Source organism: Puccinia triticina, chromosome 2A (genome assembly GCF_026914185.1).
Source record: "Puccinia triticina chromosome 2A, complete sequence".
Lineage (NCBI taxonomy): Eukaryota > Fungi > Basidiomycota > Pucciniomycetes > Pucciniales > Pucciniaceae > Puccinia > Puccinia triticina.
In genome coordinates this window covers 6,100,581-6,114,415 of record NC_070559.1, presented here as the reverse complement: position 1 = coordinate 6,114,415, position 13,835 = coordinate 6,100,581, and the positions used below count along the sequence as shown (strand labels likewise).

The window sequence follows — 13,835 nt, the reverse complement described above, 5'->3', positions numbered from 1 at the left end:
CTTTGGGGATTTTTCAACGTCTGATACCTTGTGTAATAGATTTAATTATTTTTTGACAATTGTATAGGCCAAAACTTACATCTAAATGTCCAGGATTGTGTGGATTTAAGATAGTTGGATATGTAATGAGTGTAGCCTGACAGGGAGATGTATGTTTGTATCCTGTGATGTGTATAAGTGTACTACTGTGAAACTTGGGTTGGGGCAGGTGACAGCTGGGTTACTGGGGCTGGCCGTGTGATAGGTGTCCATGAGGTGTAACTTCCACACTAGAGGGGGCCCAGGGGTGCTTCCAGTATCTTGAGGCCTAGTTGAGTAATTATGTGGCATAGAAAAACCTTTTATTTTTCCACTTTTCCGTCTACCACAACAGGGTTTACATGCCGCGTAACAATGTTATACGGGGTTTAAATGCTGCGTAAAAACTTTATATGGGGTTACATGCTGCGTAACAATTTCACATGGGGGTAAATACCGGTGCACGCGGACGACTCCTAAAATTGTGTTCTGCGGAAGGCCAATTAGGCAGCCAACTCCCTTTTCTATTGTCAAAAAAATAATAAAAAAAATTGTGCGGACGACTCCCAAGAAAGAATGTAATTGGGAAAACAACTCCCAAATCCGGTCCCAGAGACGTATGGGAGTCGTTTTCCCAATTTATGGGAGTTGTTTTTCCAAGTCCCTATATATGTGGGATTTATTTTCCTTTTGATTGTTGAGATGATGGGGAAGAAATAAGAAAAGATAGAGAGGGAAATAAGATTTTGGGTTTTAAGAGACTGGAAAGTTAGATAAAAATGGATGCAAGGGAGATGTTGAGAGGGAATTTTCAGGAAAATCAATTGGTTGAACAAGATAAGAGAAAAAGGCCGGAGTAGCCGGGATGCTGACAATGAGATGATAGAAGAGGAAAATTTGAGAGACACAGTTGAAGATGTTGTCCACAAGTCAATGTATATGAAATCACTTTTTGGCCCTTGAAATCAGGGTCCAAAGTCAACATTTACACTTGGATAGCTAGTCCTTGCATAGCCTATTTGGCAAAATTAAAACAGAAGACTTTCAAAGTTTGGTCAATTGATATGATGATTGAGAGAGACAAGAAAAGAAACAGAGGGCAGAGACGCTGACACAGGTGGAATAGACTTTGGCAGATGATGTTTATAGGAAATAGGGGGGTTCACGTAAGGCTGATTTCGCAAATCAGCAACCAAAACCAGCAGATGCAGCTTTTGAAAATCCTGAGAAAGCAAAAAGGTTTGGCTGGGCAGCTCCCCTTTGGAAGCAATCTGCAAGGCATAAACCTTACTCACAGGTGCATGAGCAGACGAAATCAGCATTGCTTTTTTTGTAACGTGAACCCCCCTAATATAGATATATGTATTGAAATAGTAACTTTGATCGTAGATGAGCTGAGATTCTGAGGGCTCATAACCTAAAGGAACCCGGAAGTGGTTTGCAAGAGGAAAAGATGATGAATTACACGTATAGAGAGGAAACACTATTTATACATGTAATTACATCAGCAAAAGGTGGCCTCGGCGAGAACAAGCCCAGGAAAGCTCTCTGGGCTGCAACACCTTTGGCATGTTGATATTTTGGCGGAGCCCACCCTCGAAGGCTGCCTCCCAAGCGTGCGAGAGACATCCTTTGGGGTAGGGCAATGGGGTCCCTTGGGGGTGGGCTTGGGGCTTTCTGTTGTTCAGGTTCCAGTATTGTTACAAGAAGATCTGTATATTTTTCGAAGGAAGGACCCCAGTGTGTCACACTTTGATATTTCCCTCTGATACATAACCACAGTAAGAGTACATCATCCGAATGGATCTCGACGAGGAGTCACCTGTATCAGGTTTCAAGAAGTGCTTCGATGATTCTGCGATGCGGTGTCAGCTGTGGATTCGTGGGTGTCTCTTTAGAGGGGGCTCTGGGATGAATCGTGCATCTTATTTAAGCGAGCTTCGGCAGGAACTCAAGCTGCCCGTCATCTCCACCAGTCGGCTATCTTCAATTGCGCCTGTAGACTTCGTCACCTAAATCTTCATCTATACCCGCTGGTCCTCAACAGAAGACCTTCATATTGTAGCCCCTATTCTAGACTTTGGCGAGTAACAACCAACTAAACCCCCTGCTCCTGATACTAGCCCACAGGTTTGCACCGAACAATTTATTTGTTAAGGTGAGTTTTAGTATCTTAAACCCTCGCAGTACTTGAACTTAGATATTCGTTCCTACCTTACGAGAGTTAATAGGTCCAAGGAAAACCCTAGGCAACTCGTGTCAACCTGAAATTCAAGCACCAAAAAATGGTCCATCAAGCAATCCCAATCGTCCTCATATTTCTCTACGTCTTCATTCTTTGCTGTACCGGCCAACCCATCAGCTCAAAAACGTCCTCAAAACAAAACGAGCCCGCCAGCAAACTCCTCTCCAAGCGAAAGGTCAAGAATGAGGAAGGCCAGAACTACATCAACCAATTCGCCCGAGGCCCCCCGTACTAACCTGGTGGTTTTCCTGCTGACGTTCGTGTCATCAACGTGATAATTTGGTTTTCCTACGATTCAAGCTGGATGGATGTGCTACTTGTATCTTCACTTTCAGTAGGCTGCAGCTCGCTATTAGTTTTCAACACCCTTCCAGCTACTCCGCTGAAAAAAAATAAAAAACCTAGGATTTTATTTCTTGTATAAGCTATGTGGTCGAACTACCTAGGAGCGGCTCGTGGTCCGTCTCTGTTCTAGTGGAGAAAGAAAGATAACTAAGAAAGTGCGGCGTTTGCGGATAGATCACAAGAGTGATATAAGTCAAGACTGGAGTAACTACTGCAAGTCTCTTCAGCTTTTGCGCTCTCATCTCTATACAGTTGAAGAGTAGCAAATCTCTCTTACTTGTCTTGTGGAGTCTCTAATCTGCTTGAGCTCTCCGATGCGAGCGCGAGGGAATTGGGAGCCTTGCTGTCTGTTCAATGACAAGACCCACAATCAGCCTTGCGCTCAACACCTCAGCACTCTACAGATGTCAGGCTTACCTCCTAGCTGAAATATAGTTATGCGGGTAGAGGGAGTGGAGGAATAGGGACTTTTTGGGGGTGATTTTCTCTCACTTCTTCATCAACCATTCTAGATACTTTTACGGTATTATTGTAGTCACTTCTATTCTTACTGAGCTTTTGGTGTACTGCTATACTATGGAGAGTTTTTATCACCCAAATTCTTACTTACCTGCGGAGTTTTACTGTGGACAAGCGGAGCGGCTGAACTTTACGTGACAGATTGTATCATGCTCATTGTGGAGTGCTGAAGAGGTTTGTACTTTGCGGAAAACCCAGCGCCAGTAACCATACAAACCCAGAGTTATCTAGAAAGGAGGCAATATGATTTTTATTTCAACACCACAGATCTCAACGGTAAGTCATCCACTACAGGGGAACAGAGGGTTTAGGGCTTGCTTAACCCAACTTAAGGAAGCCAATTGGGCCGGGTGTCCAGGAGGCCGCCCAAACCCAGGTGGGTTTGGGCCAGACACGGACAGCACTTTTTCAGATTATTTTAATATTTGCCTGGCCCATTAAAGTCAGTAAACGGCGCGGGTGGCCGTGGGCTGTCCAGCGGGCGCTTGCAGGCTTTGGCTATCCGATTCAAGGGTAGGCAGATACCAGATAGTACAAATGTGGATGAGAACAAGCTAGATATTTTCAATTCAAGTCTTCACAAAGGCAAACACTCTTGTACACTGTCCAACAATGATTACCAGATGTTCGCTAATTAAACCCAGAAATTCAAAGATCTTACCTATTTTCACTTCATTGACCTTGGGCGGCCTGCAGCTGGCTACCCGACCTAACTTAACAAAGTCCCTCTATTTGAGGGGGGACACTGTCCCGCCGGGACCCTCCGAAGGAGGGCGGCGCAATGCGACCAGTGTTTTACCACTCCACCTGTAGGAGGGTGGGACTTAGTTAAGTTAGCTACCCGACCAGCTCGCTGGACATCTGGCCTGGCTGGGCGCCGCTGCGGACATGTGTTTGGTCGGACAACAAATTCATTTTGCCCGGCCCGGCCCGTCTGATTATGTATCGGGTTGAGCCAGGCTAGCCCGTGGGCAGCCCAAGCCTGCCTGATTGGCATCCTCAACCCAACTGTCTTTTGCGACATGCATATCATGGGCTAGAAGGCCAGCCACTGACTTTCCTCAGGCGAAGCCCCTTGCGCGTCTTCCGCGCTGGGCTGAGTCCTGAATCCTGACATCCGTGACCTTTCCAAAAATATCAACAGTCATTTAAATCCCTTACAAGAGTAGCAGTTTAACTCGTTCTCCCCTTTACATGTGCAATAAGGATTCTTCGGGGGGGGGGGGGGTTATTTGTCCTTCATTCAGCTAGATCTAATGAGTTGTATCACTTGGTTGAATATTGTGACTTTCTGGGGGGAAAGGGACAAATATGTGCTTGGATTGTTTCCTCTGATTTCCTGTGTTGAGTGTTTCCTATCCAATATTACACCTTTGATTGCCACACCAAGGTTTCCAATCAGGAGGCCCCATTCAACCTTCAGAGTGAGACTTGACAAGTATTACGAGAGTTTATTTGGTAATTTACAACTGGCATAGTTGACTGGAACAGAAGCGTAAACACTAGTGACAGAAGAATACAAAAATAAAATCAAAAACCACATGACAGCATAGCTTCCTATGAACAACATGTCGTGAATCTGAGAATGAATAATTAAAAAGAATGAAGCAGGTCAGCGTACAAATCAAGAGATGTAAAGATTCATCAGGATGCAAGAGGAAGAGAGAAATCAAAGATATACTCTGATTCCGGCAAGATTTTTCCTTCAATTCTCCTTGCAGGGTACTGACTATAAGCCGTTCCCACGAGTTTCAGGATTCATGAAGCAGTAATCTCTCGGAGTCGAGGGGGTAGGATTGAGGAAATACCTGCAATAATAATTCAATTGTGGGTATTTATTCATAAAGCGCATGACGGCTGGGGCTTACGTAGGAAAATTGATTCTTTTACCACCACCACCTTGAAAAACCATTGCCAATAAAAAAACTACCAACTCTGTCCCACCATCGAGAGCGGCAGACAAAATGTAGTTGTACTTTACAAACCTGGAAGATTTATAGTTAGTGTTTATAAGAAATTCAGGAGCAAGTCACAACCACATGCTACCGGAATAAGCAAATTACTAATCCTACTTACCATTGGTTTCGGTACTTGCAAGTCCAGAACTGTGACGTTATGCCTATGGCGATACGCATGGGCTCTCCTGCATAGGCCACTTGAAAATGAAGCAAGGCCTCAGCTTGTATTAAAGCCAAAAAATTCGAAGGACTCACAAGTGTATAAGGCTGGAGGAATTCCAAGGAGCAAAGGTACATTTACGAGGTCGAGTTTGTATCGCGGCCAAAATTTATGGGCAATGAAGAATGGGATGGGAAGTAAGAGCCCAACTAAACTTGCCCAACTGACCGCCGACTTAGCTCAAATTGTAGAAATGAAAATTTTAATCTCTTATTTAAACGTGTGAATAGCTTTTCAGAAAAAAAAATAAGGACAACAGATACTCACATACTTTTGACCAAAGAGGAACATGCGCCTGGAGAAAACCCCCCAGCTAAAAAATTACGATCAAGATTGATATGCATGTCATACAGTATGAGCAGATGTTGCTTTTTCAACCTGAACAATAAATCACAAACCTAACGGAGCGAGCCTGGAAAGCAGCGACTTCAGCACCTGAAAAGACGCCGTTCCCGTTCGGCGAAAGTAGCACCTCACGTTCATACTTAAGGATAGATTTGACGACGGCCAAAGTGGCAAAACTTCCAATTGTGCAGCCTATGAGTTGGGAGCGAACCACAAGGTTCTGTGGCAAGTGTATATATTGCCCATATTTGAGATTTATTAGCATGATCAAGCCTTGTATAGCGCTTATTTTGAATAATTCAGCCATAGTCAGCGAAACGGACAAGCAAGGCGATGATGATGACTGGGAAAAAAACACCTTGAAGCCCCGTAGATGGTAAACCACATGCTCCCAAACACATTTCCCGGGAACAGGAGCCCACCAAACATTTGAATACCGGCCGACAACCGTACTATAAAGCCGGTGGTTGCAAATATGAATCCTGTCCCCAGTCTATCAAGACCGAATTTATATCAAGGATCACATGTTCATAAATCTTCTTTCTATTGGGGTCACATTTGGTGAGGGGGGAACTCTTGTGATTTGAAGATACTCACGTCATCAAGAAGGATCCTACTAAAGCGACAAGTAAACCAGCAAAGGAAATTCCCGAGTTACTGAGTGATGACATCCCAAAGGTCAAGGCAACGGCAACAAGGACAATTGCAGCAAAGCCCCTAGGAAAAAAGGATTTCATATCTAAGCACTCATAACACATACGATGATCAAAAAGAAAGTTACCATCGCGGAAAATCCTTGTATTTCAGACAAACCAATCGGTGTGGGTCAATCTCTTGGGAAGTCTTTAATTTCTTAAAAATTGAACCAATAAGGTGGTAATTGTGCAGCAAGGCATGGGAGATAGAGCTGGTTAAACAAGCTGAAAGGAGAATCTGAACCAGGTAGAAGGTGGCAGTGTAAAATGGAAGTCCCGTTCTTTGTATAAACTCCTCGTTGGCTGTACCATCCGCGTTGATAGCTTGTCGGTACGGATATGGCTTCCCATCTGCAGTGAGAAGACTTGCAGACATGAAAGGAAAATTTTGGTTGACACCAGCACCTGTTCCGTATTGAGAATTCAGTATCTTATGAATGTTGTAACGAACAGAAAAAGCCGGAGTTGAGCTTCAGCCCTGAAATAAATAGAAAGAATCTCTCACCAAACCAGGATCTTGAATATGCCAAAAAGTAAGCCAGAGTTGAAGCCACCAAAGCAATAAGTTGATGGATCTGAAATAATCCGCGGAAGCTCGTCATATTAAATGCGGAGGTCGACTCCTAACGATTTTACACCGTGAACTAAAGAAATGAAACCTACCTGGTGTAGGAATTTGAGATCTTAACACTTTATTGCAGCTGATAACAAAAGCTAATAGTAGTATATAACTTGACAAAAGAGATAGGGAAATGGAGAGAATATGAGTAAGAGAACATAAGAGATAAAGGAATGAAAATTCTTATGTACCTTCTGATAGACTAGACCATACCGTGACTCAACAATTAGAAAATTTAGAGATATGATAGGAGAGAGAGATAACAAACAAGCCTAAAAGAGAAAATGGATCAACAAGAAGTTCGATGAGACGGAAGAGAAAGGTAAGAGAGAACCAAGGGGCGGGGATGAGCTGTACCTCCACTTGGTTATCTCCGAGCTCCTCCTGAATCTCGGCGTTCTAAGAATGAGCAATATTTTTGGTTCTAGATGCAGGTAGGAATCGGTCGACAGTGGATTGAGGGATCTTTTGGATTCGATGGTGATGTGTCGGCGTGGTTCTTCTCGAGTCTGGGAATTGCCACGTCGAGGCCGCGGGACAGAGATCAACTAGACAACTTCATAATGCATACGCAATGCATTATTGCCGCAGCAGTCGAATGCGGGAGTATTAGCTAACACCTGGGTACTTAGAGCATCCGCATTGGTGCGGGTGTAACTCGAGGAGTAACAGATCTGCTTACTCCCGGCCGGCAGCCGCATTGGTGCGGGATAAAAAGCTGTGTAAGTATGTGGTATGCACCTACAGCTTATGTAAGCTGTGTTTGGTGCATACTTTTGGGTGGGGAGCAGTGTCTGCATGCAGCGCTTACTCCCAGGATTAGCGAGGAGTAACTTTACTCCCGCTTGCTCCAAATCGTACTCCCGGGAGGAGTTTAGTCCGATTAAATCGGACCCGATGCGGTTGCCTAGGAGGATTAGTTACGCTAATCTTCCCTTAATCCGCAACCGATGCGGATGCTCTAAGCGCTAATCCTGGGAGTAAGCGCTGCATGCATATTCACATGCATGCAGACACTCCTCCCCACCCAAAAGTATGCACCAAACACAGCTTACATAAGCTGTAGGTGCATACCACGTACTTACACAGCTTTTTATCCCGCACCGATGCGGTTGCCGGCCGGGACTAGCGCTAATCCGGGAGTAAGCAGATCTGTTACTCCTCGAGTTACACCCGCACCGATGCGGATGCTCTTAGTGGCATATATAGCGGTCCCAGGCCACCGATCATGGACCAATCTGCCGAAATACTGAAGATTCCCATTCCTTCAAATGGCCGAGCTCCCCCAAAAATGGTCGTAATGAGTTGATTTTTTGGTAAAGTCAAACAGAAGACACTGATAGCTTGAAAAGCCGGCATGACGTATGTTGGGAGTATCTTGTCTTCACTCGATGTTGGCAGCAATTTCGAAGGGGCATTTTAATTCTGTCAGACACTTTCTACTGCCCTTGCGGAGGTCTATGACGGAGGAAAATAAACCTACAAATAGAAACAGCTAGGAAAGCCTTCTTAAAGAATTTCACCTGGTCCTCGGATTCAGATCCCACTTTGAACAGGGAAGTCAGAAGAGAAACGCTGGGAAGCGCTTCCCTGCAAACCAACAAATTCTATGAATAAACAAGCTTGCGTAGGGAAGCATCAGCTTATACATGAGGGGTGCCTTACGGATAAACTGCGCGAGAGGGGTAAACCAAGATCGGCTGCAGTAATCCCGCCCACCCGAACCCAAGGAGCTGCGAGCTCATCAAAATCCCAAAGGCAACGCCGAAGTTGATAACCTGACCGAAGTACAATTCGTACGCGACTATCATCTAACCATTTTTTTGATGACGATTATCAATCAAAAAACAGCAAACCTCTGCTCAAGATGTAGCCATATTAATTTGGATAGAAAGATAAGATGTATACCTCGGCTGCCAACGTGGCACCACTTGCCGTTGTTCCCATCAAAGCGGAGAACCCTGCTTCTTTCTTTGGATGATGTCGATTTTCAATATCGGGTTGCAAGGCTCAAGTCAGTAGTTAGCTCCTTGCTACAAGCAGGAGCTCTGCGATTGTGAAAAATCTTTTTACCAAACCGAAAGGTCCTGGATTCCACCATCCTGGGCCAGGGATTAATGCACAGCCTCGACCTATGACTACTGATGCTATCTAATTAAACAGCATTCGTCAGTAGCTGGATTATATCACTGCAAGATGGAACCCTTACTTGAAGAAACATAAGTTTTATCTGCATATGAACCGGCTTGAAAACAAATAGCTAGGTAGTCGATTTGTCAGAAAATCGCCCTAAGTTATAAGTTTTAACCAGCTTGAAGGGAAGGATGAATTCTCACCTGAGTAACCGAAACACCAAAAGCAGATAGAAGTACGCCAATCAAAACAGATCTCGCGGTCATGATTGGACCCTCTACATCGTCTTGTAGCGCCACGATCTCCAACCTTGGTTCTGCAACGGGTGTTTCCGCCTTTCGATCTACTTCCAGAGTGCCCGCCGGGAGAACTGGTGGAGATTCCAGACCTTGTTCTGAGGAAGCGAAGATCTCAGTCTTTGGTGTGAAGGAAGCAGTATCCTGCTTGGGAGTGTCCGGAGGTACAGTTGTCAACGGCATGGTCCCTTGCGGTTGATATACCCCGCGTTACAAAATTTACGATATTTGAATGGAAAGTTTGCTTTATTATCTGTTAAGGAATCAGGTAAATGATCGGGGTCGAGGCATTATTCGTCTCCGAATCCGACTGAATTCAAGCAAATATAGGGCTGTGATACGGAGTGGCCAGGCATGCTGGTTTAAAGTTTGAAAGACCCGATTGTGATTCGCCCGATGGTTGAAAATATCAACAACCGCACAATCAAGGGAACAGTGGAGGCAGCCAGGGCCCAGGACATACGATATATGTAGCTCGGTACCTAGCTTCCTTCCCGGTATCCCCGCAGGTGATACCGGGAAGGGCATGAATTATAAATATGTCGGGATTGGTCCCCGGATGGATTCTATACTGCGTAAAAAAATGTGCACCTGGAGGAACAGTAAGTGCTGAAAGAGATAAATATTTAACACATCCGAAAGGAGTCAATACCCACCCAGCCAACATACATACATATACAATTGCTATGAATGCCTGATGATGACTGATCAACCTTCCAATTAATTTGTCTGGGTTTTGACAAACAAACATAAGGTGATATAGATATGACCAGCTGCCTTACCATTTGTACACCACGGGGCGCATTCCTGGAAATGCCCTGCATCCCGCGGACGTTTCTGACTGAGGTACGGAAGCCCTGGACCGACACCAATCGCGCCATCGATTTCTGACATCGAATTCGGTTTCGGACTTCGAGTTTCACTTTTGGTATCCAAATATGTCAGTCGCACTTCCCAAGCCGGCATCTGTACAGATTTTGTAATCACATAACCCGAAACTACAAAACTTCGGGGTGTTGCCTTCGATCTCATGGGCCTTGATGGCCCGCCCACCATGTCAACCCGCATCGAGGTCAGCTTACGTAGCAGATTTTCATCGGTGGTAGCTGAGTCCGAGGGCAAAGAGCAAGTTGACCCCTGCAATTGCAGCGCCGAGCTGGTCATCTTTCTGCTCATGGGCTAAGCCCATCTAATGCCAACCCTTAAGGCCCGGCTTGGGTTGAACAACCACCGTCACCATCGTGTACGGTTGCTTCGCCGAATTGCCGCCGAGGGCGCACCCAGCCAAATATGAAGTCTTGGCAAAAATGGCTGGTCGCGCACTTGGCACCAATTTGGCACCAACACCCACCACCATGGCTAACCATATTGGCAGGGGAGTGCCAGTCAAACTGCCCAGCTGATGTAAGGCTTTTCTGGCTGGATTAGAGCATCATCACTGCAGCCAGGCACTGCTAGTTGTGTATTGCCCCACATCTGCCGGTCCTGGTTCAAAAATCAGGCCATAGGCAGTCACATCTACTTGACGCTTGCTTTCACTGCTTTTTACCATTCAACATTGTAATTATTGCTTTGCCACCCAAAATTCTACATCGCTTTGCCACCCAAAATTCTACCCTAACTGCCTTCACAGTCTTTTGGAACGCTATGAATGAAGATATCACAACAACCGATTACAGTGAGCATTCTGGAGTTGATGATCCCATATCCCCCAGCTCGACATCTGGTCCCATACTCCTTTCAGATGATCAGAAGCGCGCAATTGTGGCATCCCTCCTCTCCGAAGGCTTGAAGGGTCCAGATATCCTATCAATACTCAAGGAAGAATATGGCTGTTCAATTCTCCCCCGTACATTCACTCGCCTTCGCCAAAAATGGGGCCTCCAACTCTGTGATCTTCCACCAGCAGAAAGAAGCCCAGATCTACTACCACCTATTCGCGCAAGCATTATCTCTTCCCATAAAAATGGCTTGACAGTATTAGAAATGCGCTCCCAACTCCGCAGTGAACTAGGCTTGGTCGTCTGCCCCCGCACCGTTGAGAGATATCTGAGGCGCCTCAAGCTGAAACAACAACAAAACAACCTTGCAGATGGAAAGATAACACGAGAACAAGTGGTCGAGCTCATCAAACATGCCCGTGATGCTTTACTGGCAAACACTGCAGGCTATAGGAGGATGCGACAGATCTTGGTAACAAACTATGGACTCCATATACCCAGGTACACCTCAAATTCAACTCATTGACCTTAGTTTTTTGAATTCACATGAAGTTTCTCCTTCTCTTCACAGGCAGCTTGTTTATGACATCCTTAAAGAGGTGGATCCTGAAGGAATAAAAATGCGGCTCAAGAAAACATGCAAAAGGAGAGTTTTCCGATCCACAGTTCCTAATCACATATGGGCCGCTGATGGCCATGACAAGCTCAAACCTTATGGAATCACGGTGTACGGCTTCATAGACGCATGGTCAAGAAAAATATTGGGCATCTTTTTTCATGTCACAAACAACGATCCAAGGCATGTTGGCGCTTACTTCCTTCACTTAGTTAGGTCTCTTGGCGGGATTCCAGAAAAGGTTACGGTTGACAAGGGTACTGAGACAGGAAACATGGGTGACTTACTCATTCAGCTTTCCCATGAGTTCATTGAAGGTATCACCATTGAACAAGCACAAAAGCGCATACATTACACAAAATCAGTTCATAATCAGAAAATTGAATCATTGTGGTCGAGAATGATGGCCGAGCACAACAGGCCAATAATAGACTTCATCTTAACCAAAATGGAAACTGGTGGATATGATGATAGTGACCCATTGCAAAAGTAAGCTTTGTTTCCAAATTCATATATGGCATTGTTCTACATTGTATCCTCCTGATTGTACATCCTTCAGACTCCTTTTTCTATTTCTATGGATTCCAGTTTTTCAGGCTAGTGCTGATAGCTGGGTAAACACCCACAATGCATACCGGAAGCGGCGCGACAACAGGACCTCCCTTCCAACAGCTGTTCAGCCAATATTTTCTTATTCAAACCCAGAACATTTCCAAACTACAGACCAACTAATCCAAATCCCACCCACAAGAGTTGATGAGCTCCTAGAAGAAAACTACCCCAATCTAGACCGCATGTTCACACACACTCCAGCCTTATTTCACAACATTGCTTTTCCCCTGTTCTGTGAACTAGGATATGATTTTCAAAACTTAGAAATTGGTAGGGTTTGGAATGTCTTTGATTCTATGCTCCCTAGGCTGCAAGTATATTTTCCCCCACATTTTTTCTCTGACTCCTCTGATGATGGTTCTGATTCAGACCAAGATCTGGTGTAGAGGAAGCCCAATTTGATTAGATCCTCAACACATGTTTGTACAAAGTTGTAAAAAAGGCTGTATCCCATTTTCCATTATTTTCAACTTTTTGATGCTCAGGATTTGGAATCAGTGACACTTGAAGGCATTTATCTTTCAGCATAAGGATTGAGTTAATTTTTTTAAGCTAAACTGCAGGGTACCTGAGTGAGAAGATAAGTTGCTTCTGTACTCTCTTATTGCACATTTTGAGAGTACCTAGGCACTATTTTAAAATGAATCTTTGGGCTATGACTGTGTAGAAGGGGTCAGAGCACTCAACCATCAATAATGCTGGTCCCTAGTCCTTGTCATGTGAAAGAAAATACATTGGGAAGGTGGTATTTTCATGCAGGGATGCTATTTCCATGCTGCACTTCAAGCAGGTTTGGGATATTGGCATCAGCAGTGGTCTAGCTAGACTAACCATGGTGTTATCCTGGTTTAGAATTGCAAAATTTCACTAGCACTTTTAATGAAAATAATTAAATAACTGTGTGGGGGGAACTGTTAAATGTGCCATTGGATTAAATGTGCAATCAAATTAACTGTGCCAGAGGCACTATCAACTGTGCCGGGGCCCTACTGAACATGCCAGAGCCACTACTAACTGTGCTGGAGGCACTATTAACTGTGCCGGAGGCACCATTAACTGTGCCGGAGGCACTATTAACTGTGCCGGAGGCACCATTAACTGTGCCGGAGGCACTATTAACTGTGCCGGAGGCACTATTAACTGTGCCGGAGGCACCATTAACTGTGCCGGAGGCACTATTAACTGTGCCGGATGCACTATTAACTGTGCCGGAGGCACTATTAACTGTGCCGGAGGCACTATCACTACAAACATGGATGAATTTGGGAAGGCATATATTGATCAATATGGCATATATTGATCGTATTATATTGATCATTTTTTTTTCGGACATACTTCGCGCACTGTGAAAAACACTTTGCGCACTGCACAGTGCGCGAATTCCCAAACACTTCGCGCACTGCGGGTAAAATACGCAACTTTTTGAAGTTTTTTTTTGACCAATCAATAGACAGGCTTCTCATTGGCCTCTCTGAATTTTTTGGGAGTTTTTC

At 44.8% G+C, this 13,835-nt stretch overlaps 1 protein-coding gene across 1 annotated transcript; it reads right to left on the bottom strand.

Moving 5' to 3' along the window:
• Nucleotides 1-4,568: 4,568 nt before the first annotated feature.
• On the bottom strand, nucleotides 4,569-9,576 carry PtA15_2A652 (uncharacterized protein; the record flags this gene model as incomplete). Its single annotated transcript, XM_053166694.1, has 17 exons — nucleotides 4,569-4,629; nucleotides 4,858-4,935; nucleotides 4,996-5,112; nucleotides 5,204-5,282; nucleotides 5,341-5,479; nucleotides 5,573-5,618; nucleotides 5,704-5,934; nucleotides 6,009-6,143; nucleotides 6,248-6,367; nucleotides 6,432-6,750; nucleotides 6,851-6,920; nucleotides 8,300-8,346; nucleotides 8,448-8,554; nucleotides 8,630-8,775; nucleotides 8,873-8,935; nucleotides 9,002-9,115; nucleotides 9,301-9,576. The coding sequence occupies 17 exons, from the start codon at nucleotides 9,574-9,576 to the stop codon at nucleotides 4,569-4,571; spliced, it is 2,148 nt and encodes a 715-aa protein (XP_053017890.1).
• Nucleotides 9,577-13,835: the final 4,259 nt, after the last annotated feature.